The 23442-nt window shown below is 34.5% G+C and overlaps 2 protein-coding genes across 2 annotated transcripts; both read right to left on the minus strand.

Annotated features, from left to right (window-relative positions):
• Nucleotides 1-5114: 5114 nt before the first annotated feature.
• Nucleotides 5115-7191, minus strand: LOC127107193 (exocyst complex component EXO70I). Its single transcript, XM_051044483.1, has one exon. The coding sequence runs from the start codon at nucleotides 7122-7124 to the stop codon at nucleotides 5118-5120; it is 2007 nt and encodes a 668-aa protein (XP_050900440.1). The 5' UTR covers nucleotides 7125-7191; the 3' UTR covers nucleotides 5115-5117.
• A 673-nt stretch (nucleotides 7192-7864) lies between these two features.
• Nucleotides 7865-12955, minus strand: LOC127107194 (coatomer subunit beta-1). The gene is made up of 4 exons (XM_051044484.1): nucleotides 10739-12955; nucleotides 9959-10471; nucleotides 8629-8714; nucleotides 7865-8385 (listed from the first exon to the last, which is right to left on the minus strand). Exons 1-4 carry the CDS (start codon nucleotides 12785-12787, stop codon nucleotides 8181-8183), a joined length of 2853 nt encoding a protein of 950 aa, XP_050900441.1. The 5' UTR covers nucleotides 12788-12955; the 3' UTR covers nucleotides 7865-8180.
• Between the last annotated feature and the right edge of the window lie 10487 nt (nucleotides 12956-23442).

Below are 23442 nucleotides of genomic sequence, written 5' to 3' on the forward strand. Positions count from 1 at the left end.
GATAAGTGTATTTTAATACACTATCTTTTACTTTGTGTTAAGACTTTTATATGATGTTTAAAATTATTCTAATTGATTTTAATAGATTTTTGGAAGTTAAGTTGAGTTTTGCTTATTTTCTAAATAAGTGTGTATTTTCTGAATAAATCGTTGTTTACACATTCTCGTTCTACAGGTCATAATTTTAGCTACGAGAATCGGATTAATGTGTTATAATATGCGTTGGAAAGCTGAGAAGATAAGCTATAAGTTTCATGTTGAAGTCAGAAGCAAATTAAGAGTTAAGAAGAGTCACATAATTCATTTTCAGTTCAGACTTAAGAAAATACTTAGTTTTTGGACCGGTTTTGTATTTTTTTGGTCGGCTGCTATTAGGCCTGAATTATGTTGCTCTATTTAAACACATTAGTAGTTTTGGGATTCACTACTTAGCATTCACGAAATAGAGAATATGACATAGGAATTCCATGGAGAACTAATTCTCATAGGGTTGATCTATTGTATTCGAATTCCACTTTGAGGTTTTTATAAATTTCAGTTTAATTTTGATTTCTTTTCAATTCTTCCTATAAAATTATTTTATTAATTTGATTACTTTAGTTTGCTTAATTCGATTGTTTCTTATATGATAGAGTTGATTAAATTCGATTGTTTATATGATTCTTAACTATAATCACGTTAGCGTAACTTTTTTGTTATCGTATTTGATTAAGTCGCGTTTGTTTAATTCGCGACTGCTTAAATATATTTGCTTAATTCAGAAATTAGGAACACACATCATATAATATCAATTGCACTTATCAATGAGTATTGTAATCGAATATGAACAAAACCGTTTAGGGAATTGAAATTATAAGAATCAATGATAAGTCGAAAATCGATATAAAGTCTGGCAACTCTATCTTCATCTTTCATAAATATACTCATGAAATATCTTATATATGTCGACAATATCATTTTCACCACCTTACTGATGATCTTTGTAAATTTATCATATCACTTCTCAACTTTAAATTTGCTACTAAAAACTTGAGATCACTTAGTTATTTTTTTTTTGACATTGTTCTTCTCGCATAAAAAGTATGCATAAGAAGTTATTGGACATGCTAGTATGCTCTCATGTAAGCCATGGCATACCTTGGTTGATTCCAAATTGAAGCTTAGAAGAAAAAACAATACTCAATACGAGGATTTCTCTTTTTAGACGTTCTACAATATCTAACATTCACAACGTCAGAAACCTCTTATGTGATACAACATATTTATTTATTTATGTGTAATCTTATAAATATTTGTAGGCTCTTAATCACATCACGCGCGACATTAGAGGTACTAATTAATATGGATAGCATCTTTATCCATCATCCCTTACATTTTTATCTCCTACACATGTGTATTATTGAGGCCAAATATTATGGTGTTGCAAATGTAGTGTATGAATCTTGTTAGTTACTTGCTTCTAGAGTTACATTTCCTTATCACTACGCCAAAAACTGGAATAGACAGCGCACCTTAGAGGACGCTTTATTACAAAAGCGCTCTCTAAAGTGAAGCAAAAATAAGGAGCAATAGACAGCGCACTTTAGAGGGCGCTTTTGTAATAAAGCGCCCTCTAAGGTGAAGCGAAAAAATAAGGAGGAGATAGAGGGACAACAATACATGGCGCTTTTTATAAAGCGCCCTCTAAGGTTACCCTTAGAGGGCGCTTTGTATAAAGCGCTGTTATAAGTCCATGTGCATTTCTAGCTTATAAAGCGCTCCCGGAAAGCCTTAGAGAGCGCTTCCATAAGCGCCCTCTTAGGCCCTCTTTAGAGGGCGCTTTTTTTCCACAAGCGCCCTCTAATGTCCCCTTTAGTAAACATTAAAATTATAAAATACTGCGCGTTTTGTTATTTCACTATCTGTTATATATTTTCGTTCTTTTTCACGTTAGGGTTCTAAGGCGTTTTCCTTCCACCTCTGTTAGATCTACATTATTACTGCGCGTTTCCTCCTTCTACCCATCAAAGGTACACGCTTTGCCCAATTTCTGTTTTATATTATTGCTTTGTTTTAGCTTTGCCCAATTTCTGTTTTATGTTATTGTTGTCTATGCTACGTTTGTTTCGACCTGTAAAGTTTCAATATTCATAGTCATTTAAATAGTTTGGGTTTATTAGGGTTATACGACCTATGAACATGATAGTGCATGCAATGGGACTACATTTGTTTTCGACCTGTTTTATGTTATTGACGGTTGGTTTTTAGTGACCATGATAGCGCATGCAATGGGACTACATTACCCAGTAGTTAGGGTTATACGACCTATGAACATATGATTTTGTGTCAACACCAGTATCATTAGAAACCTAGGTCCGAATGTGTTTGAACTCTTCTGAAATTGTTTTTTGTTTATTTTAATTGTTTTCTTTATTACAGGTAAAATGACTTTTATGATTTTAATTGTTTTTACATTTGTCATCTGATTTTAATTGTTTTCTTTTTACAGGTAAAATGGCTATTATGAAGTCAATCATTCGTGCAAGGGGCAAGGGATGCTCGGAAGTATCAATTGATATTTGTTTAGATGGAGATGCTCTATTGTCGTCAAGCCTCATTCGCGTAGATGATGATGCTGGATATTTGAAAGTATCCCTCTACGACAATGGAACATGTCCATCTAAACATATATCAATTCTATCTTCAAAAGATAAGAGACCAAAAATATAAGGGGATTACGCAGCAAATCGAGTCAGTTGCATAAAAAGAAAAAGGTATAAACACAATTATATGATATTTATGATTTTAATTGTTTTTACATTTGTCATCTGATTTTAATTGTTTTCTTTTTTACAGGTAAAATGGCTATTATGAAGTCAATCATTCGTGCAAGGGGCAAGGGATGCTCGGAAGTATCAATTGATATTTGTTTAGATGGAGATGCTCTATTGTCGTCAAGCCTCATTCGCGTAGATGATGATGCTGGATATTTGAAAGTATCCCTCTACGACAATGGAACATGTCCATCTAAACATATATCAATTCTATCTTCAAAAGATAAGGGACCAAAAATATAAGGGGATTACGCAGCAAATCGAGTCAGTTGCATAAAAAGAAAAAGGTATAAACACAATTATATGATATTTATGATTTTAATTGTTTTTACATTTGTCATCTGATTTTAATTGTTTTCTTTTTTACAGGTAAAATGGCTATTATGAAGTCAATCATTCGTGCAAGGGGCAAGGGATGCTCGGAAGTATCAATTGATATTTGTTTAGATGGAGATGCTCTATTGTCGTCAAGCCTCATTCGCGTAGATGATGATGCTGGATATTTGAAAGTATCCCTCTACGACAATGGAACATGTCCATCTAAACATATATCAATTCTATCTTCAAAAGATAAGGGACCAAAAATATAAGGGGATTACGCAGCAAATCGAGTCAGTTGCATAAAAAGAAAAAGGTATAAACACAATTATATGATATTTATGCATAGAAAATGTTAATTCTTGATCTTATACATCACCTAACTAATTTTATGATATTTTAGGTTCATGCTATTGATATTGAACAAAAAGAGGTTGTTGTTAAGAAGACTGCTGCTACCAAAAAAAACATACATCTCAGAGATGCTTTTGCTACTTAGTTTTATTTCTTTTTAAGTTATGAATTGGTTGTATATAGAATCTTTAGAAGTTAAACGATTATATATCAGTGGATTGTTGTATATGTATGGATTGTTGTATATAAGGCTTGTTGAATGCAATGTGTGAAAAAGGGCTTCAAATTATATAGTTTTGGGTGTACTGCTTCAATATACAGGTTGTCTAAAATAAATAAAAAATATAGCGCTTTTTAAAAAAAAAAATTTAAATAACCACCCACTTTAGAGGGCGCTTTTACTGGAAAGCGCCCTCTAAAGTGGAAACATTTAAGGGTTTAGAGGGCGCTTTTACTGGAAAGCGCCCTCTAAACCCTTAAAAGTTTCCACTTTAGAGGGCGCTTTCCAGTAAAAGCGCCCTCTAAACCCCTTAAATGTTTCCACTTTAGAGGGCGCTTTTTTGAAAAAGCGCCCTCTAAAGTGGCCCTTAAAGGTCTTAAAGAGCCACTTTAGACAGCGCTTTCACTAGGAAAATAAGCGCTGTCTTTACCTATGTCAGCGCCAGATTAGAGGGCGCTTTAAAGCGCTGTTATAGGCCAAAAAAAGCGCCCTCTTTTCCCTTATTTGGCGTAGTGTATTCACAAAGGTACCATGATCTATTCTGATAATATCAATGCAATATATTTATCATGTAATACAATTCAACATCAATGGACCAATTTCCAAGTAGTTCTCCATGTTCTCTCGCGCCATCAAGTTTTATATATCTTCTTCATCAACGGCCATCTCTTGACGTTCTTTTAAGAATTCAGATACGGCCTCAACGTAGGACATGCTAAGACGGTAGGGGTGTAATAGAATATCTTATAAGTACTAGTAATAGTAGTAGTATTTTTATATTCTCGTTTTTTTATTATGCTAATGCATATATGTTTTTTATGATATTTTTGGTATACATCTTATTAAAAATAATATTATTTAAATACAATTTTTAAAATTAAAAGTAGGATGATAAATATTTCTTGTATCATGTCTCATAGAATAGCTGTTTCATTCAACATTTGAGATGAGTGGGATTAATTCATGAAATTAAGTTTGAAATTTATAATAAGTGATTGTTGATGAGCAATTGGATATTGTTACTAAGAACATGGATAGTTTCTCCAAATGTGTGTTGTTTAAAGCTGCTAACATTGCTTTTACATTTTGAAAACTATAAACAAGTTGGTGATTATTATAAATCAACAATCTAAAAAAAAATATTGACAAATAGGTAACCTCTAAGAAGAAAAATCGTAGAGCAATAAACAATAAAAATAAAACAGAATAAATAAGTTAAATTCATATTTTATTCTTAACATATTAATTTATTTTGAAAATTTTAATGTAGTATGATACATAACATATGAAAATTGTGAACATCTCAAATGAGAAACATAACATTATACTTATGGAATAATACTTTAACATTAGTTTATCATAGATTACATTAACATTCTATCTGCCTACAAGAAAAATGACATATTATACAACTATTGAGTTAAAGTCAAACCAAACTTAGAGCTAACTTCTTTTATTTTACTAATCAAATCTTTTTGTTTAATGTTATCATTCTTCTTCACTTTGGGTTGAAACAATGACCAAATCCTATTCTCCAAACTTTGTACTTTATATTTAACATGTTTGTTGTCAACCATAACATCATCACTCTCAACAGACAAAATATAATTCTTCAAATAAACCTTATAGATTGGTATAACACCTTCCACCAAATGTTTGCATACACTTTTCCTCAATACCTCATCAGAGATTATCCAATTACATTGCTTCTTGTACTTTTCATCAAAAGCTACACTAAAAGCACTTATTCTCTTAACCAAATCTTGACAACTCATAGAGGTTGAAACTACAAGAATATTTTGAAGATTTCCCCAACTATTCCTCAAATAAAGTGCTGCATAGTACTCTTTGTATTGTTCATGTGCACTTAACCAAGAATCTCCCATCATATTTCCAACTAAAGTACCTCTTAAGTTATAGAAATGACAATGATTATTCATCATAAAAATATATGACAAATTGATATCTTCATACACTTTTGACCAATCATCTAAATTAACTGCAACTTCCTTAATTATACTATATATTTGATTCAAAACTATACCCTCTTCATATAGTTCATTTCTCCAACTAAAATATATTTCCAAAACCTTATTCAAATGTGGCTTATACTCATCACTAAGAAGCTTATCACAATAATCAGTAACAAAACTTACCAACTTAGGAACACTTCCATCTGCTGGAGGACAAGTTGGTCTTTGCAACTTTACTTGTTCTGGAAGTTGCCAAAATATTTCACTAACACCATTCACAACTCTTGTGATAAGATCTTTTGTCACAATTCTAATTTCTTCACAAGCTTCTCCTCTAAAAAGTTGGTTAAATTTTAGTCTTAAACCATTCAAGACTTTAAACATTGACAACAGATTCAGCAACTTGAAAGGGTCATTTTTTCTGTAAGTAACCGTCTTTCCAAATTTGATAAATGAAAGGATTCCTGATTCAATAGCGATTTTTGCAAAACAACTCATCCATGCTTTTGAACCAATTTTCTCAAATACACTACTACATAGCTTGTATTCAACCTCAAGAAGTTTCTTAACAACCAACTCCAAATGTTTTCCCCATTTGTCTATGCAACTCTCCATTCCATGCGTAATCTCAAACTCAGTTGTCGAAAACTCAAGATAGCTCAAATCCAAAGTCTTCAAACTTCTCCGAGCATTCGTTCCACGAACTTCAACATACATAGCTTGACACTTGTCTAGCCTATTATTTGCATTTAATCTCTCTGCGATAACTTGTAACTTCTTTGTTAAAGAACTTGAAAATTCCATACCTTGGTTTGCATCGTTGTTTTGCTGAGCAGTGTGTGATGTCAATGAAACCAAAGGAAGAGGCATAGAGTTTGCTATTAGAAGTTTGTGAAAAGCAATCTCTAGTTTGTCAAGGGCAGTGCAAAGACTTCCTCCATCGAAGTGTGCGCCGTTCTCTATGGTCTGCAATTCTTGCAATATTCTCAAGGATTTGTTAAGATTCAATAGGTAAGAGTCATTGGTACTAACTGTTGTTTTGTTTTGTAAGAACTCAAAAACACTCTTCAACCAACCTGATGCTAACTTACAATTATCGGTGAGAAGCTTCAATGCTTCTTCAAGCTTCTTTGTGTTTGAGACATATGTGAATATATCGGAACTCAGGTCTGTGGAAAGAGAATGTTTCAACTGAGTGACACATTCAAACACCTTGTGAACTGCTGAAACAGAACATAGAACACTGTCTATACCATGTTCAACATCAGAACAGGGGAGATTTTGAATTGAGATTAGTTTAAGTGAAGCCTGCATGGATAAAAATCTTTGATTAAGAAGCTCCAATCTTGAACTAGACTCATCTAATGCAGTAGAAATATATTTGGATGTTTGTAAGCTAGAAGTTAAGAACTTTCTGGCAGCTTCAATGTTTTCTTTGTTTTCCATATTTAAGATTGGAAAATGAAGTGTTTGTTTTTGAAAATGATTACTAGTTTGGATTTTGAGATTGTATTGAGAAATGATTAGATTTCAACATGATGTTTTTGTTGGTTTCTTGTTAATCTAACCATCCACTTTCTTTCACCAAACTCAACAAATGAAGTAAAAGGAAAAGAGGAGTTAACTTCACTTGCAAAATAAAACATGTCAGAAACTCAACCAACTAGCAGTAGAACTTCCTTGAATTGGGGTTGTGTATGTTTATTTATTTATCCATTATTTTGTCCTGGCTTTCTTGTTTGATTTGAAATTCAAGACATGATAACCTTGCTTCAATTACCTCAACAATCACCCAACCAAATGCATCACATTTTCTCATTAATGTTATATTTTATTGGGGTACTTGGAATTTCAAAGGGAAAGTTGGCAGGAAAATAGCAGCATAGAATATTCAAAAGTTGTTCATTAGTTTTACTGCAAAAGTCATCGTTCCGTTTTCAACAATGAAATGAAAGTAAATAAATGGTGATTTGTATATAAATAATTTGATTTCACATTTACTATTTTTACAACTGAACTGCTTCCAAAGACTTATATAGCTTGTTTATTATTTACTTGTTTAAAATTTTCTGAATGTGAAAGCTGAAAAGGAACAGTTAAAATGATTATAATACTAATCATTCACACAATAACTAACATCATTATTAGGGTTCATTATCCAACCAAGGACGTTAGAACATAGGAACAACCAGAACAAATAGTCATCTATTTGAGATTATGATATCAATTTACGTTGTCCAATCCCATGTGTAGAAAAATAAAATATAGGCAGTAAGGATTTTTGTTGAGTAAATATCCAAGGAAAAGAATACAAACAAAAATGGAATTTGATAGAGAAAAATTAATACTAATGAGTTGGCTGCCACCAAAAGCCACGAGAATTTGAAGCAAAATAATAACACCAAGCTTTAAGTTATAGCTGCCACCCAAATCTACACAAGTTGTTGACAAGACATACAAGCCGAGAAGAAGCACGATAGAAAATTGGGGCAATTGCTTCTATTAGGCGGATCCCTTCTGTTTCAAAGTGATTTTATCCCCAAGACTCAGAGCAATTCCCTGAGTTTTACTTCTTATTCTGATGTATCCACTCAATTTACCATCTCCTTGCTTTTCAATGCTCACATTCACCAACGCATCTTCACCAAAAACACTCTTAGCATAAAGGTTTGCAGCTAGGAAACCACACTCTCCTTCCAATGCAGACCTGAAAAAGAGACAGCAAAAACCAAATTAATCAAATTGCCCAGATACCCCCGCCAAATCAAGACATGGCAATTGCATGAAATGTAGAAATATTAATGACTCCAACAATTAGTTATGCTACAATTTTCAGGCAAGTTTTTTAACTGAAACGTTTTTGCTTCAAAAAACAGATTCCTATTAGTAGATACTCAGGCACACACACAAGATAGCAACCATGAAATGCATGCAAGTTAAAGAAACTCACGGCGGAGTTAGGCACTTCATATTTGTAGACTTGATAATGTGGCCCAGAAACTCCCTCTCATCTTGTAATACTGTATTTACAGCAACCTATAACATAACGTAAAGTCAATAAAATAATCATATATAGAACTTCTAGTTAATGCAGAAACACATATTCTGAGTTATATCCCTGTCGCATTCATGCTCCTTGATGATGGCCAATTTTAGCATTACCTGTATTACAACTATATACTTCTAATCTAATAGAATAACATTTATGATATGATTTGACCCTAGTCTAATCAGGAAACTGATTGGAGTGAGGAATGAGTAATTGAGTATAGCTCTAAACTGTGGTCCAATGATTCTTTGATGAATTGCATATCTCTGATTCTGGTAAGGCCGTAAACAGTTTAACGATCGCATCAAGACAGGCCCAAATTGTGTCAATGCAACGGTTAAGAGAAACCAGCCCATTTTTTGCTTCCAGCTGGCAACAAGTTTTTAGAGCAGATCCTGAAACTTCATGTGAATTCATTACAGAGGCCTAGGGGTGATTTTCCTCCTTCGTTTAGGAGAATGATTATGAGCAGCTAGTATATTTTGCATGTACAAATTATACATTTAATAAAAAAACATGTGATATTCTAACACACTAATGCACCTAGCCAAAAAGCATCAGGGTATCCAATTTTTAAAAAAAAAAAATATCAGCATCAATAAGCCTATCAGATTGACCCAAACAGCAGCATCACACATTATAACAGATATAGTAAACTAAAAACAAATATAAGAGTCAGTATCTGGTTCCTAACTCAATGAAATGCAAACACCACCAAGATCTACCTCTCTATTCACACTCAAATAGAGATGTAGAGAAGTAGGAGCAGCAGCATACAAATTACCTCATTTATTTGTATCGTCTCTTGGGACAAATCACATTTACAGGAAACACACATCACAGATGTCCATTTACTCAACACAGACAAATAACATATAGACTCAGCATGTTACTTTTCAGGTTTATTGACAGGATAGAAGATACACCAACTTCAATGTGAAAATAGAATTATATCAACGATCATCAAAGCATATATTGCAGACATAATGATGTCAGGAATAATATCAAACATCAAAACTATAAGAGCAGATATTTAAAATTTAATAATAAAACAAGGGGCAACAGCCCGATAATAGAGATTACGAATCATGAAGCCTAACTACCTAGAAGTTGTTTATCACACTCTTTTTAAAAATGAAAAGAGGGGTGAGCAATAAAAGGTAAAACCATAATTGTTTTAAACCATTAGTTTTAAAAAACACAAAATGAGAGAAAGAGGAGTGAGATTTACCTTGTTTTCCCACTCAAACTCAGCCCACATAGTTCTAAAGGCCACATCAGCACAAGATGCAGGAGCAATGTAGTCCATGATATCAATATGGATATCATTAAGAACAATAACTGTTCTCTCAAGAACATTTGAAGATGTTTCATAAACTATGTTACCGAATATAACTCCAGTTTCAGTTGAAGAAACCTTGATGTTGGCTTTAATCTGTTTGCTTGATTCTGGAGCCAGAGTATAGTTTTGTGGACGCTCAACAAGTTTGAGATCACCCATAGTTGCTAACTCCAAACATAAATTCTGGAGAGTTTCCTTGGTTCGGTTGATGACAGTAACATCAAGGACAATGTCATAATGATGAACTGTGACATATGCTTCAGCATAAACAGGATCACTGAATCCAGTGAGCTGAAGAATGCGGTTGAGTTTATTTGCATCATCTGCATCCTTTGTAAACTCTCCAGTAGCACGTTTGAGATCATCCTGAACCTCATCTTCCAGCTCAAGTTGGCTCATGCCCTGAAGAAATTGAACATTCGAAGAAAAAACAGATGAGCAGGTGTACTGAGCACATAACTGAATCAGAAATCATTAACAGAAACTACCACCAACAGAAAGAACACCTAACTCGATAGACTACTTGACAATATAGGTATAAATACAACAACATAAAAGGTTCAATCATTAACAATGATGAAAACTTCAAGGAATCTAATGAAACAATGATTCAACTATACCATTCTTACAACAACGAAAAAAGAGAGAAAATAAATACAGCCATCATACCTTTCTGCTCTTCAAATGGTAGAAATCAATAAGGTCATCAGGCTGTGCATTAGAAATTTGAGCCTTCGCTTTAATCTCCTCTGTCTCACGGCGCTGCTTATCAGCAAGCATTTTCACAAAGCTCTGCCTGCAAGATTGCAGCCATATCTTCCTTATCTCATCACCAGTATTACATAGCAATCTCATGCAAAGGACAATCCTGTCATGAGAATCATTATCAATTGGATGTGGAAGAACTGAAGACTGACCAAGCTGCAGCATTGAGACCGTGATCAACAAGGTCTGTGAAGTTGCCTTGTTAACTTCAACTTTTGAGGTCTGGACCTCTTCCAACCTTAGGACAAGCTTTGTCAGTGTACATGCGACAACAGCCCCAAGGAAGAAATCACCTGAAAGAATTAGAGATCTCAAGTTCCCAATAGAAGACAACGAGCCTTGAACAAGAGTAGGCGGTGACATGGCAGTCTCAAGAGCAGCACTCTGGGTAGCATAGGTCCCATCTGCAAGAATTGCAGGCCTCCTAGAAGACACAGTGGTTGAGTTCACCTGCTGCACAGCTTTTGATGTCTCCTGACCTTCTCCATCCTCGGAGATGGTGTAAAAGGGGAGGTCACCAAGACACTGTTTAATGGTTGCAATTCCACTCTCAACCTCCGAAAGAGACAAACAATACTCCCCAATTATCCACAGAGCACAAGAACAAACCCGCGCAGCACGGATTTGATAGAAAGTGTCCAAAAGCCTAGTGATTATAGAAACACGCAATTTCGGGTTAGTCTCAATAATCTCCCTTACAAAAACAACCACATCCATAGCAGAAGCAACATTGGTATCCCCCAAGAAATCCATCAACAGATGCACAACAGTGCTAGCCACCTCCGGAAACTTAATAGCACAAGTATGAATAGCCTGCACTAACATCTGCCTATACTCTCCATTCTTCTCTTGCTCCCCATTCTGTGTTTTAACAACTTCTTTCTTAAGCATCATAACAACCTGATCAATGTTCTTAGGAGTTATAAGCTCAAGAGCAATATCAATAGTCTTCCTCCTAATATCATGATTAGGTGTCACAAGCGCCCTAAGCACATCCATAACCATATCAACCATAATTTCCCTATTTGAACTCTTAAGCTCATTAAGACGATCAAGCACAATAAGTTTCACATTGTTATCACTCTGAGAAAGCAATAACTGACAATAAGTACTAGCAGCAGCTTTAATTGCAGTAGGTGCAGAACTAAGTGAAACAAGTGTACCAGCACATTCATAAACAACAGCAGTAGAATTTGCACTCAACAAAGATATAATAATCTTAATATATTTCCCCTTTTCACCCTTATTATTCCTACAAACTTTCTTAATCAATTCCAAAACAATCATCTGAAGCTGTTCGCCCCAATCAATAATCCTATCTATATTTGAAAATAGATAATTGACAGCACGATCCTGAGAACAAGAAAACAGCATAAGAAAAGCATTACGCTTACTGGATGGATCCTGTTCAGATGCGAGAAACTTCTCAACGATCTCCGGCGCACTGTCAAGTAACTGCTCCCCCTGAGGAAGTTTGTAAACAGACATAACAGCAAGAACAGCATTCCGACGAACAAAAGGATGACGGTGCTCGAGATTTGACAGAATCGAAGGGATCAACGGTTCAACGATCTCGGATTCATTGATACGGCAAAGGAACCGAAGAGTAACACCGCGAATGAATTCGTTAGGGGATTGAAGATTGTTACGGAGATTTTGACAAATGAGGATCATCTCAGGGAGAACTTTACCGCGCGAATCGGTTTTGTCGGTGATTTCAAGATACAGAAGGAGGAGTTTCTGAACGGTGTGATCATCGCATGTGAGAACGTAACGGATAACGGTGATGAAGAGCTGAGGAATGGTTTCGCCGTTGAGGAGAAGCATGATTGCTTTCTTGAGTGCTTCGATCTTTGATGTGACGTCGTTTCCTTCAAGAGCTTCTTTGATCTCGGTTGCTAGCGCCGGTGTGCCTTTGTCGAAATGCACTACCAGACTGCATGATTTCTCCATTGTTAGGGCTTCAGATCTGATCCGAACTCACGCAAATTGGAATTGCAGAAAACTATAGAGAAAGTGGGTGAATTGTTGGGAGAGAGATAGAGAGTTTCAGATGCAGATCTCAGTGTGGAGTATGCAGATGGAAGAAACAAATGATTTCAGATTTAAGACACTCATCGAAATCGGATCGCTATTTTCTTCTACTTTTTTTCTTCCTATTTTAAATTGGGCTTTTTTGTGGAAGCCCAGTGTTATTTTAGTTTGGGTTACTCTAAAGCATTTAACTTACATCTTCAACTTGAACCTGGCACCCCATTATTTCGTATAAATAGATAACAATGCTCTTGTCAAAAAAAATTATTCATTTTTAAAATTTACAATTATTTTGATTTTTCTGGGACGATACCAGAATTTTTTTTCTTATATCGGAAATTTCAAAATCAGTATGTTTTTTTTATCGTAAGTTACAAAATTTCCGTAATTTTATATCGAAAATTTAAAAAATTTTGATATTAATGAAAATATTTTAATCGGAAATTTCAAAAAAAATTGGTACAAAATCACCTAAAAATTCCCGAAAATTTCAGAATTTCTGTTAGTTATAAAAACTTTGTTTTTTATCTGAAATTTCAGAATTTTCGATAGTTATAAAAACTTTGTTTTTTACCGAAAATTTCAGAATTTCCGGTAGTTAGTAATTTTTAACCTTCTTTTGTAGTGAAATAAAGAGGCAAGGACGGTACTATTGCAGGTAGAGCGACAGATAGAGCGGCTGGTCAGGATAGGGCTGTTAAGGCTAAGTCTTTCCATATACGGGTTGGACGAGTGGTTTCAACCGGTTTACACCAGAAACAGTTGGTTGAGCAGGGTCAGTTCCGCACACCTCGTAGCACTTTGACTTTTGTTATCGCATTTACGTATATGGAGTCCAAGCAGATAGAGAATTTTTGTTGGGTGTTGGATAAGCTTAAACAATTGTTTGTGTAGAAATATTTGTGTCCACGGATGATTTTGACAGATAGAGTTTTTGCTTTGATGAAAGCAATTGAAATTATGTTTCCAAAGTCGATTAATTTTCTATGTCGATTTCACATAAACAAAAATATTGGTGCAAAATGCAAGCAAAATATGGTTAATGACATGCAAAAGACGATCGATACATTATGGATGGAAGTTGTATGGGGCAGTGATGAGGATGAGGATGATCAACGGTTGCAACAACTTGAGTAGGCATGTGTTGATTGTAATGAATTTATTAATTATGTGAAAGATACATGGCTGACTCCACATAGACAGAGATTTGTTGGATAATGGATTAATCAAGTGTTACATTTGGGTAACACCGCGACTAATCGGTATGTATTTTTTTGTATTTTTTACTATGTATTTTTTTATATTTTTAATATGTATTATTTTTAGTATTTTAAATATGTATTTTTGTAGTATTTTTAATATGTATTATTTTTAGGGTTGAGTCTGCTCATTGGAAGTTAAAACAGATGTTAGGGAACAATATAAGTGACATAGTCAAATGTTGGAAGGCTATGAATAACAACTTGAAGTTACAATTGGGAAACATTAGAGCTTCTTTTCAAAAAAAAATTATGAAGTTGAGCATGCTCACATAACTCCATTTTATGGTAATCTGTATGGTTCAATATCTCGAGTTGCTTTAAGGTGCATTGCTGAAGAGTTATTGAGAGTTGATTTTGTTGGAAATAACATGCAAAATTGTGGTTGTACTCTTAGAACATCTTATAAGTTAGCTTGTGCTTGTGAGTTAGGAAGATACACATTTGGTGGTATACTGATACCAATGGATGTTGTTCATGTTAATTAGAGGAAACTAAGTATGGAAGTAGAGTCAGAGGTAGGTGTAGATGATGGATTAGAGGTGGATATGAGTAGTGCAATAGATTAATTATGGAAAAGGTTTAGGTCACTAGATGTTGTTGGGAAAAGAGCATTAAAAAGTAGGGCTTATGAACTTTCATATCCGATGACTTCTCGGTAGGTGTACCGATAGTGTCGCAGTAATAAAAAGATTGAATCCACATGGATTGCTTTTTAACAAGATAAAATGTGTATAATGTATAGAAAATAGTAAGGGGGTTCAAGTTTGCAATGCGAAAAGTAAATGAGAGTTTAAACAGAATTACGAAAGCGATCAGGTTATGTTTAGAATCCCATATTTCTCTATGGTTGATGTTTGATACCTTATATGAATGATTTTATCACTATAACCCCACTGCAAATTAACAAAGCCGCTATAACTTATCCCTCGTGAAATAACTCATTAATCACTACTTGGAACTTCCTATCCCTAGTCTACCAGCATAGGTATGATTAGACGATCTCCATAATATTTATTCCATATGCCACTACTCAGGATCTCTTATTCCTATTCAACCAGCGTAAGTACAACAATTTCCCTAGGTCCAACACATAGACTAATGGTCAATATTCTCTATGTGCCCAAAATAACTTTAAAACAGTATCTCACATAAAAAGCATTAAGAACAATAAGTAATCGCCTAAGATTATAGATCAAAAGAGCTTAGAATGGATCAGACGCGTCCGAAAAATCCCAGAAAAAGGAGCCATTGTGCGAGTCATGACTTGCATCGTGTGCGATGCAACCTTTATGTCATTATCACGTGCGCGATGCTGCACGTGATTTTTCCCGTGGCTGCGCTCTTTTGCTCCCTTTTTCACCTAATTTTTCACTAAGTCTAATTCTTCGACTAAATTCATGTAATGACGGACTATCATCACAAATCCAACATTTAATCGTTGTTTATCCTCAAGTAACTCCCCTGCTACTGCACATTTCAAAAGAAAATAAGACGCACAATAAAAATCAAACATTACCAAATTAATTTTTTTTTACCTGACCATCGTTCTAGCTTCCAACTTCTATCCGACAAATTTGGAAAACATCCTTAAACATTGACGAGTACTCAACCTGTCTCTCAGCTCACTTTGACTCACTCAATGGATAGGGTTATCTATCAATCAACATCCAAAATAAATTATGTTTAGCTTGATCTTCTTCTAATATAGTTCGTCACATAAATCATAGCACACGCATTATAGGTCTTTTTAGGTTGTAACTTGGCTTATGTTTGGGTGGGATATTTTTAGGAAAGTAGGTTTACACCTTTTGAGTTAGGTGTCTAGTTCTCCTTTTATCATCATACCCCTTTGTTCCTTCTTGACGGTACTAGAGATCTTTGGTCCTTCTTATACTTACATTATTTTTCTTTTCTCTTTTTTACAAAAGAAGTTTCTTTTTCCACTTCTTATTTCCTCGTAATTTTTGAAAATCTTGGCCAAGTTTCTCTAGTACCCCAACCCCAAACTTAAAACTTTGCTTAGTTCCAAGAGCAACCTCAAACTTAATCTCTTTCATACACTTTCAAAACTATATTTCTACCTAACTTTAAAGAGATGATGGAAAGAAAATATTTTTCAAGTCATATGGCTAAGAATTTTAGGCTACGTCACCGAAAGAAAGGCTAAGCTCAAAGAGGTTAGCAATGGATATACCTATTAATACATGGTGGTTTAAAAAGGCTAAAAGTTATAAATAAAAAACTGCTTCAGTGTGTGTCAGTCAAACCAAATGAACTTAATCAGAAATAGATCAAACCAGATAAAATAGTAATGCATGAATTCACTCAAAAAGAAAGAAAAATGAACAATGGAATTTATTTGGATGAAACCTTACTAGTTGAGGCATTTGTAGGTTGAGTACAAGTCCTTTGATTCTTTTCTCATCTTTTGCCTTCAAGTTGCAAGTTTCTATTATGATGATCAAGTTTCTTTTGGATCATTTGTTCAATGCTAAAGTGCTAAACTTGCAAATCTGGAAAGAAAAAAAATCAACTACAAATTTGTTCATTAAAACATCATAAATAGTCATGGAATGGGCATGCTTGAGTAACTAATTCCTATCTTGGAAGGTCTTGAATAATATAATGTAAATTCTGCAAAACAAGCAAAATTGGTTAGAATTGATGGTTGCCTCCTATCCAACGCTTCTTTTTTGTCATTAGCTTGATGTATGAAATCACATGTTCGACAATATTAGGGCGTCTTTTTCATTTGGAATCTCCCCTCCATAATAATGCTTTAGCCGTTGTCCATCCACTTAAAATCTCCTCATGTCACCAGGATTTTGAATTTCAATAGCACCGCTATGACAAACTTCGAGAACCACAATTGTTCCTGACCACTTTGACTTCAACTTTCTTGGAAATAATCTCAATGTGAATTAAATAGTAGTACTTGTTGGCCTACTTGAAAATTCCACCTTACGAGCTTCTTATCATGATATATTTTGTTTTTTCCCTTAAAATTAACGCATTTTCATATGCCGACAATCGTATCTCCTCCAATTTATCCAATTTCAATAATCTTTTCCTCCTAGCCAACCTTTCGTCAAAATTTAGGAATTTCACTGCCCAATATGCTTTATGCTCCAATTAGACAGGAAGATGACATGTTTTCCCATACACCAGTTGATACAGTGAAAAACCCAAGTGCGTGTTTGAACACTGTTTTGTATGCCCATAGGGCATCATCCAATTTTTTTTTTACCAATCCTTTCGAGAGGCTGCCACAGTTTTCTCTAAGATTTGTTTTAGTTATCTATTCGATACTTAAACTTGAATGTAGGTCTAAGGATGATATGGTGTTGACGTCTTATGTTTAACATTATATTTTTTCAACAGTCTTTTCAAATACCTATTACAAAAATGTGTCACTCTGTCACTGATTAATACCATTGGTACACCAAACCTGGCAAAAATATTATTTTTCAAAAAATTAGTAACAGTTCAGGCGATGGCAGGTGCATTAGAATTTCTTACCTTATTTGGGATAAGTGTTGTTTTATGATGAATCACCTCATGGTCAAGCACCCATCTCTAAACTAATACCCTTTCATGCATTGCCATGTGGAGTCTCATGCTCTGACAAATTTCATGCATTTCTTGGGCAGCCTCAGGCTCTGGCAAACCCTTTTCTTTTATTTTTTCCCCTTAGAGCCTCATGCTCTAGCAACCTCATGCATTGCCTTATGGAGCCTCATGCTCTAACAACTTTCATGCATTGCCCTTTGGAGCTCTATCCTCTGACAACCTTCATTTCTGCCCCGTGGAGCCTCATGCTCTAACAGTACCCCTTTGTAGGTCTAGATCCTTTGATATAGGCAAAATCCTACATTTGTGCATTAGCCACATTCTTTGATTCAGATACACCTATCTTATGATTTCAAACAACACACAATGGTCCAAACAATATTGTCACCATACCTTAACAACACACTCTCCATATTTTCCTTTTCTTTTTCTTACAATTAAAACAACACTTTTAATTCCAATAATTCTCTTTCTTTTAATGCAATTCAATCAACTCTTTCTTTTTATTTTATCTCACAAACTCTTTGCAAAAATAACTTGTCTTTCTTTTTATAAAAGAACTGTTTTAATCCATTATAAAGCAGTCAGACTAAAAGCTTGGAGTATCCGAATTAGGATCGATTCAGATAATGTCTACACACTTCTAAAATAAGATTATAATTATTCCATAAAATCAAGCAACGCATCCGTATTTTCTACCACGAATTACAAGGCTTTGATTTCCTTGTTGCACTATAAGAATATGTAGGCACAATGGTTCGAATCCTTGGCGAGCATATTAATTATGAAACCTTTTTTTCCCATTTTGTAAGAAACCTTTAGATAGTAACACCCCTTCGAGCAAAGAACAACCAAAATGTTTCCCGTTGAGTACAATGGATGTGAGGGGTGTTAATACATTCACCTTGCATAACCAACTTCCTTACCTGTTTCTCTTCCCCTGTGTTTTATCGATATTTTCCCTTTGCTTTTGGAATAAGTAAAGTTTTACGGTGATTCTGTTGTATCTTCGAGCGTGCATGCGCTCAGGTATTTTTTGCAGCACGATAGTGATGAGATGTAGCCTTGACATCCTAACCTTGGATGTGCCTTCGTGAGTGGTTTTGAGAATCTCCCAAGCATCTTTACCTTCGGTACATGTGTTGATCAATCTAAACATATTTTTGTCAACACCATTAAAAATGGTATTCAAAGCCTTTCAGTTTCCAAGAGCTTAATTATCTTCATTATCAATCCACATTTCTTATGGAATTAAGCTTTATGTACCATCTTGAGAAATAATAACAGGGTGTTTCCAACATTTTACCACAACCTTCCATTTTCTTGTCCATGGATTTGAGAAAAGCCACCATCTTTACCTACTAATAATCATAACTGGTGTCATCCAAAATAGGATGTCTATTGGCAAACCCTCCATCATTTGTGTTGCCCATTTGAATATAAAATATGTTCCCCGGAGCTCACCTAAATAGAACATGGTGTCTGCTCTGATACCAATTAAAAATTTGTTCCTCATGGGGCAAATGTTGAACCAAATTATTAAGCAAAGGGGTTCAACATATTACACCAGAATTAACAGAGTTGATAAATAAGATGATCAATGCAAAAAGCAATAAAAAGACATAAGATATTGTTAACCTAGTTTATTGCAAACAACACCTACGTTTGGGTGTGTGTGTTGGGGGGGGGAGTCTACCCATGAAAGGAAATCCACTCTTTAATAGAATTAGTATAAAGTGTCTTAGATGAACAAGTTCTTTATTCGATGCCCATCTTCTTAATTCTACCCTCAATGTATTTGTATTTAAGACTACCCCTAAATATGAGAACCCCCTAACACTTTCTCTCAATCATTAACCCTAGTGATAAAAAAACAATAATCAGGATATCAATGTTGAATTACAACTCAATTAAACAGATCAACAACTACATCTTATGATACGACTGATATCAATAATGTGGTGTACAAGAAACACAAACAAAACACTCAAATAAACCCTAGCACAAAGATATTCAATCCTAGCGCACACACCCAATAATAAGGTAAGAGTCTCCTTAAATAGAAATGTGATTATGGTATTTTTCTCATTTGGATATTTGATCTAATTTTGTCCAGAATTAAAATTGATACAGTTGAATTTGATTTGCTCCACAAAAGTCTCCGACAAAAGATATGATTTGTTTTTAATTAAAATTAAACTTTAAATCTCTATTTAAATTGATTTGATCTTCAAATAGTTGTCAAACAAATCACATTACACATTGCTAAAATATAGCAATAAATCTTGTTGCACAATGTTGTAAAAGTACACGCCAAAACAGCAACAACCTTGTCTTGCAGACAAGGGTCACATGTTGGGACATGTGTTCCCGCATGTGTTATTTCTTCACAAAAATAGTTTGAACACTCCATGTTGTTTTGCATAATGCAGTCAATCCAAAGGAACAACAAGCACATTCTCTCGTTTGCGAATTGGCTCGTATTTCCTCTTTTGTTAAAAACTCAAGGGGGCCTAAGAACCTTGGTGCGACTAATTCCTTCGCCAATGTTTGATGTAAAGGCATATAATGAACCATATGAAATAGTTTATTACTCCAAAGAAGTTCCAGATACCCTTTATGAGTCAAAATCGTCTGATATGGGTATTATTTATGGCCATGGGTGATTGCTATTATGAGGAAAGATATGAGAATCATGGGATATCCCCATTACATTGGTATATGAAGTTTCAACTTCAGAATCAACTACTTGGTTGACCATATTATTGCTCATCTTGGCTAGAAAACATGAAATGTTAAAGATAAAGCTTGAGTTAGAATGGTACCTGGTTATGTGGGATTGATGAAGCAGGAAAAATGGAAGAAAGGCGAAAGCTTGAAGAAAAGCGCTGAAATCACTTCTAGTGATACTCCTGAGGAAAAATAAACAAATATGTTTGCTCAAACGTAATTGTAAGTTTGAATGCTAAAGGTTGCAAAAAACTTCGAAATGCTTAATTGACCTTATTTATAAGCAATAACAACTGAAAAGATTAGACAAACTATAGAAAGAAATCACAAGATCAACGACTAGATTTTCACTAATGGATACACGCCAACTCAAGTGCACTAAAGTACTATGTAAGTTGCATTGTACCCTAGCTGGTTATGCTATTACACGTGTTAGAAAAGGGTAACAGAGCATTTCAATGATGGAACCGCGTCAAATATGCATGTTCCTTACTACTTTTTTTTTAAATTGATCCCAACCTTTTCAATTCCATTCCATGTCGGAGTACATTGTAGAGGCTTATCGATGATACTTAAGGATTCTCTGGCATCTTCAGTGCTCGGTTAAGCCTTGGGGACAAATGTTATGGACAATCCAAAGGCCCAAATGACCTAGGATCAATCCATCTCAAACCCACTCCACTCAACTCAAAGTGTAAAATCAGTTCACCGGCTAAGAGTAAGGTACAATCTCAGGTCTCCATTTTCACTATACCATACTGGATCTCGAACTGACTTAGGTGTTGGAGTGTAAATCATGCAGGTCCACCCCACGCCATTATAAAGAAGATCAGAGCCACCATTCAAGATCATCAGTTTTCCAATTATATCCATTTATGATTCCTAAACGGAACTATCTCTCTCTCCCTCTCTCTCTCTCTCTCTATCTATCTATCTATCTCTTTCTCTCTCTCTCTACTTATATATATATATATATATAGATATATATATATATATATATATATATATATATATATATATATATATATGTCATACCCCAAAAATTACCCATCATTTTTCCTAAAAAAAAAAAAAAAAAAAAAAAAAAAAAAAAAAAAAAAAAAAAAAAAAAAAACGAAAAAAAATAAATAAAAAAAAAATTAATTAATTAATTAATTAATTAATTAAATAATTAAAATAAATATATAAATAAAATATAACAAATTATTTTGGACTTGGGTCTCCCTCATTTCAAGCCCATTACCCACGAAATTAGTCTATAAATACTGAAGTTTCAGTAGAGGAAAGGACCGGGGAGTTAGACTTGGAGTTTACACTGGGAGATTCACTGGAGAAAGAAGGAAGAGAAGCAAAACACTCTGAGGTTTCCTTGGAACAAAACCTTGAGGAAAAAGAAAGAGAGAGAACAGAGAAGGACGGATAGAAACTTTGGCATAGGAACCCTGCCTACCCGGAGAATTTAGAGTAAAGAAACCCTGAAGGCAGCCCATCTGCACCGAAGCCATCGCCGTCCAATTCCTGCTGCCTAACTTATTCCGATACTACAAGTGGTCAATCCCTTCAACCTTGAATTGGCAAACAGGTTTGCGTATCTCTATTGTTTATACTTTCAATTGGCCATATCTACATATATAATGCATCATGATTAAATGTTGATATATAATTTGCTTTCGTATGGGAATTTAAATATGCCTGAATACCCTGAATGTTTGACCATGTTATTTCTGTGATAAAATGCCATAAAATTCAAAGTTCCTAACATGGGGCTGTTTTCAAATTCAAAATCCGTGGCCTTCGCTAGGCGAGGCAGAGGCGAACGAGACAGTACCTGATTCTTCTAGTCTGTTTTTTTTATGTTTTTATCATAGCCATGCATTATTCATCCTATCCTATTTATTGTTGTGATATTTCTCCGGTGTAATCTTCGATTGCACCCTGATTTGGTGTTCTGACATGTTTCTTTTTTTGAGTTTCGTAAAGGTTCACATATCCCAGGAAAAGATTATTGGCTAGGTATTCCACTTTATTTGTGGGATACCCTTGTGGAGTTTCACCCTAAATTAATTTTTTAATGTATTAATTTCTAATGTATTAATTTTTTAATATATTATTTTTAATAATTTTAATGTGGAGTTTCATCCTAATTATATAATTAATTGTAAAACTTTGCCTTTGAATAAGTGATCTTGGACCTCTCTTTGTTGCCTTACGATTACGATATTACGGTCATGTCCCGCGAACGTGGGGATACCCTTAGCAAAGACCCTTCGGTTAAATCATCATAAAATAAATTATAGTCCCTCGGATGTTGCCTTCGAATATACAACTTTGTCCCTCGATGACCTTCCGATGTTGCCTATGGTTAAATGATGATAGTCCCTTCGAATGCTAAGGTATCCTCATAACTGTTGCCTTCAATGACCAATCGATGACCCTACGATGACCCTTTTACATCCAAAGGATAAAACTACTTATTTCTCAATAATAAGGACAGTTTTACCCTCATAAGGATAGGAAATGCCCGTAAAGACCTTGGGTCGGTATAACTCTTAATTGCTGGCTCACAACTTAAAACATTTTTTTTGCACCTCACACCTTTCAAAATGTCTTTAGAAAATCACCACTTGGTATACATTCATACTAGAATCATTACCGAGTTATATTTTTCTAAACAATTTTCAAAACTAAAACGGGATAACCACTTTGTATACATTCATACAAGAATCATTACAAAGTTAAATTCTCTTTTCAAAACAATTTTCCAAACAATTCACAAACACTTTTTTAGACAAAAATAATATAAGTGATCGAGCAATTAAGAGCCCATGGATAACCATGGATACAAAGGGTGCTAACACCTTCCCTTTGTATAATGTACCTCCCGAACCCAAAATCTAAATTAAGGTCTTTCCTGTTCTTTTCCACCTTTCCTTATTGGATAAAAGAAAAGTCGGTGGCGACTCTTGCTAACCGCGACATTGCGATTAAAACCACAAAAAAGTCCAGTTCACC

Source organism: Lathyrus oleraceus, chromosome 7 (assembly GCF_024323335.1).
Source record: "Lathyrus oleraceus cultivar Zhongwan6 chromosome 7, CAAS_Psat_ZW6_1.0, whole genome shotgun sequence".
Classification (NCBI taxonomy): Eukaryota; Viridiplantae; Streptophyta; class Magnoliopsida; order Fabales; family Fabaceae; genus Lathyrus; species Lathyrus oleraceus.

What these genes read in the sequence shown, in the direction of transcription:
- LOC127107193 (XM_051044483.1), bottom strand. Translation starts at nt 7,124, where the DNA reads ATGGAAAACAAAGAAAACATTGAAGCTGCCAGAAAGTTCTTAACTTCT.
- LOC127107194 (XM_051044484.1), bottom strand. Translation starts at nt 12,787, where the DNA reads ATGGAGAAATCATGCAGTCTGGTAGTGCATTTCGACAAAGGCACACCG. An exon ending in AGTTTGAGTGGGAAAACAAG is followed by an intron (nt 8,715 to 9,958) that starts GTAAATCTCACT and finishes GTTATGTTATAG; the next exon opens with GTTGCTGTAAATACAGTATT. An exon ending in ATGAAGTGCCTAACTCCGCC is followed by an intron (nt 8,386 to 8,628) that starts GTGAGTTTCTTT and finishes TCTCTTTTTCAG; the next exon opens with GTCTGCATTGGAAGGAGAGT.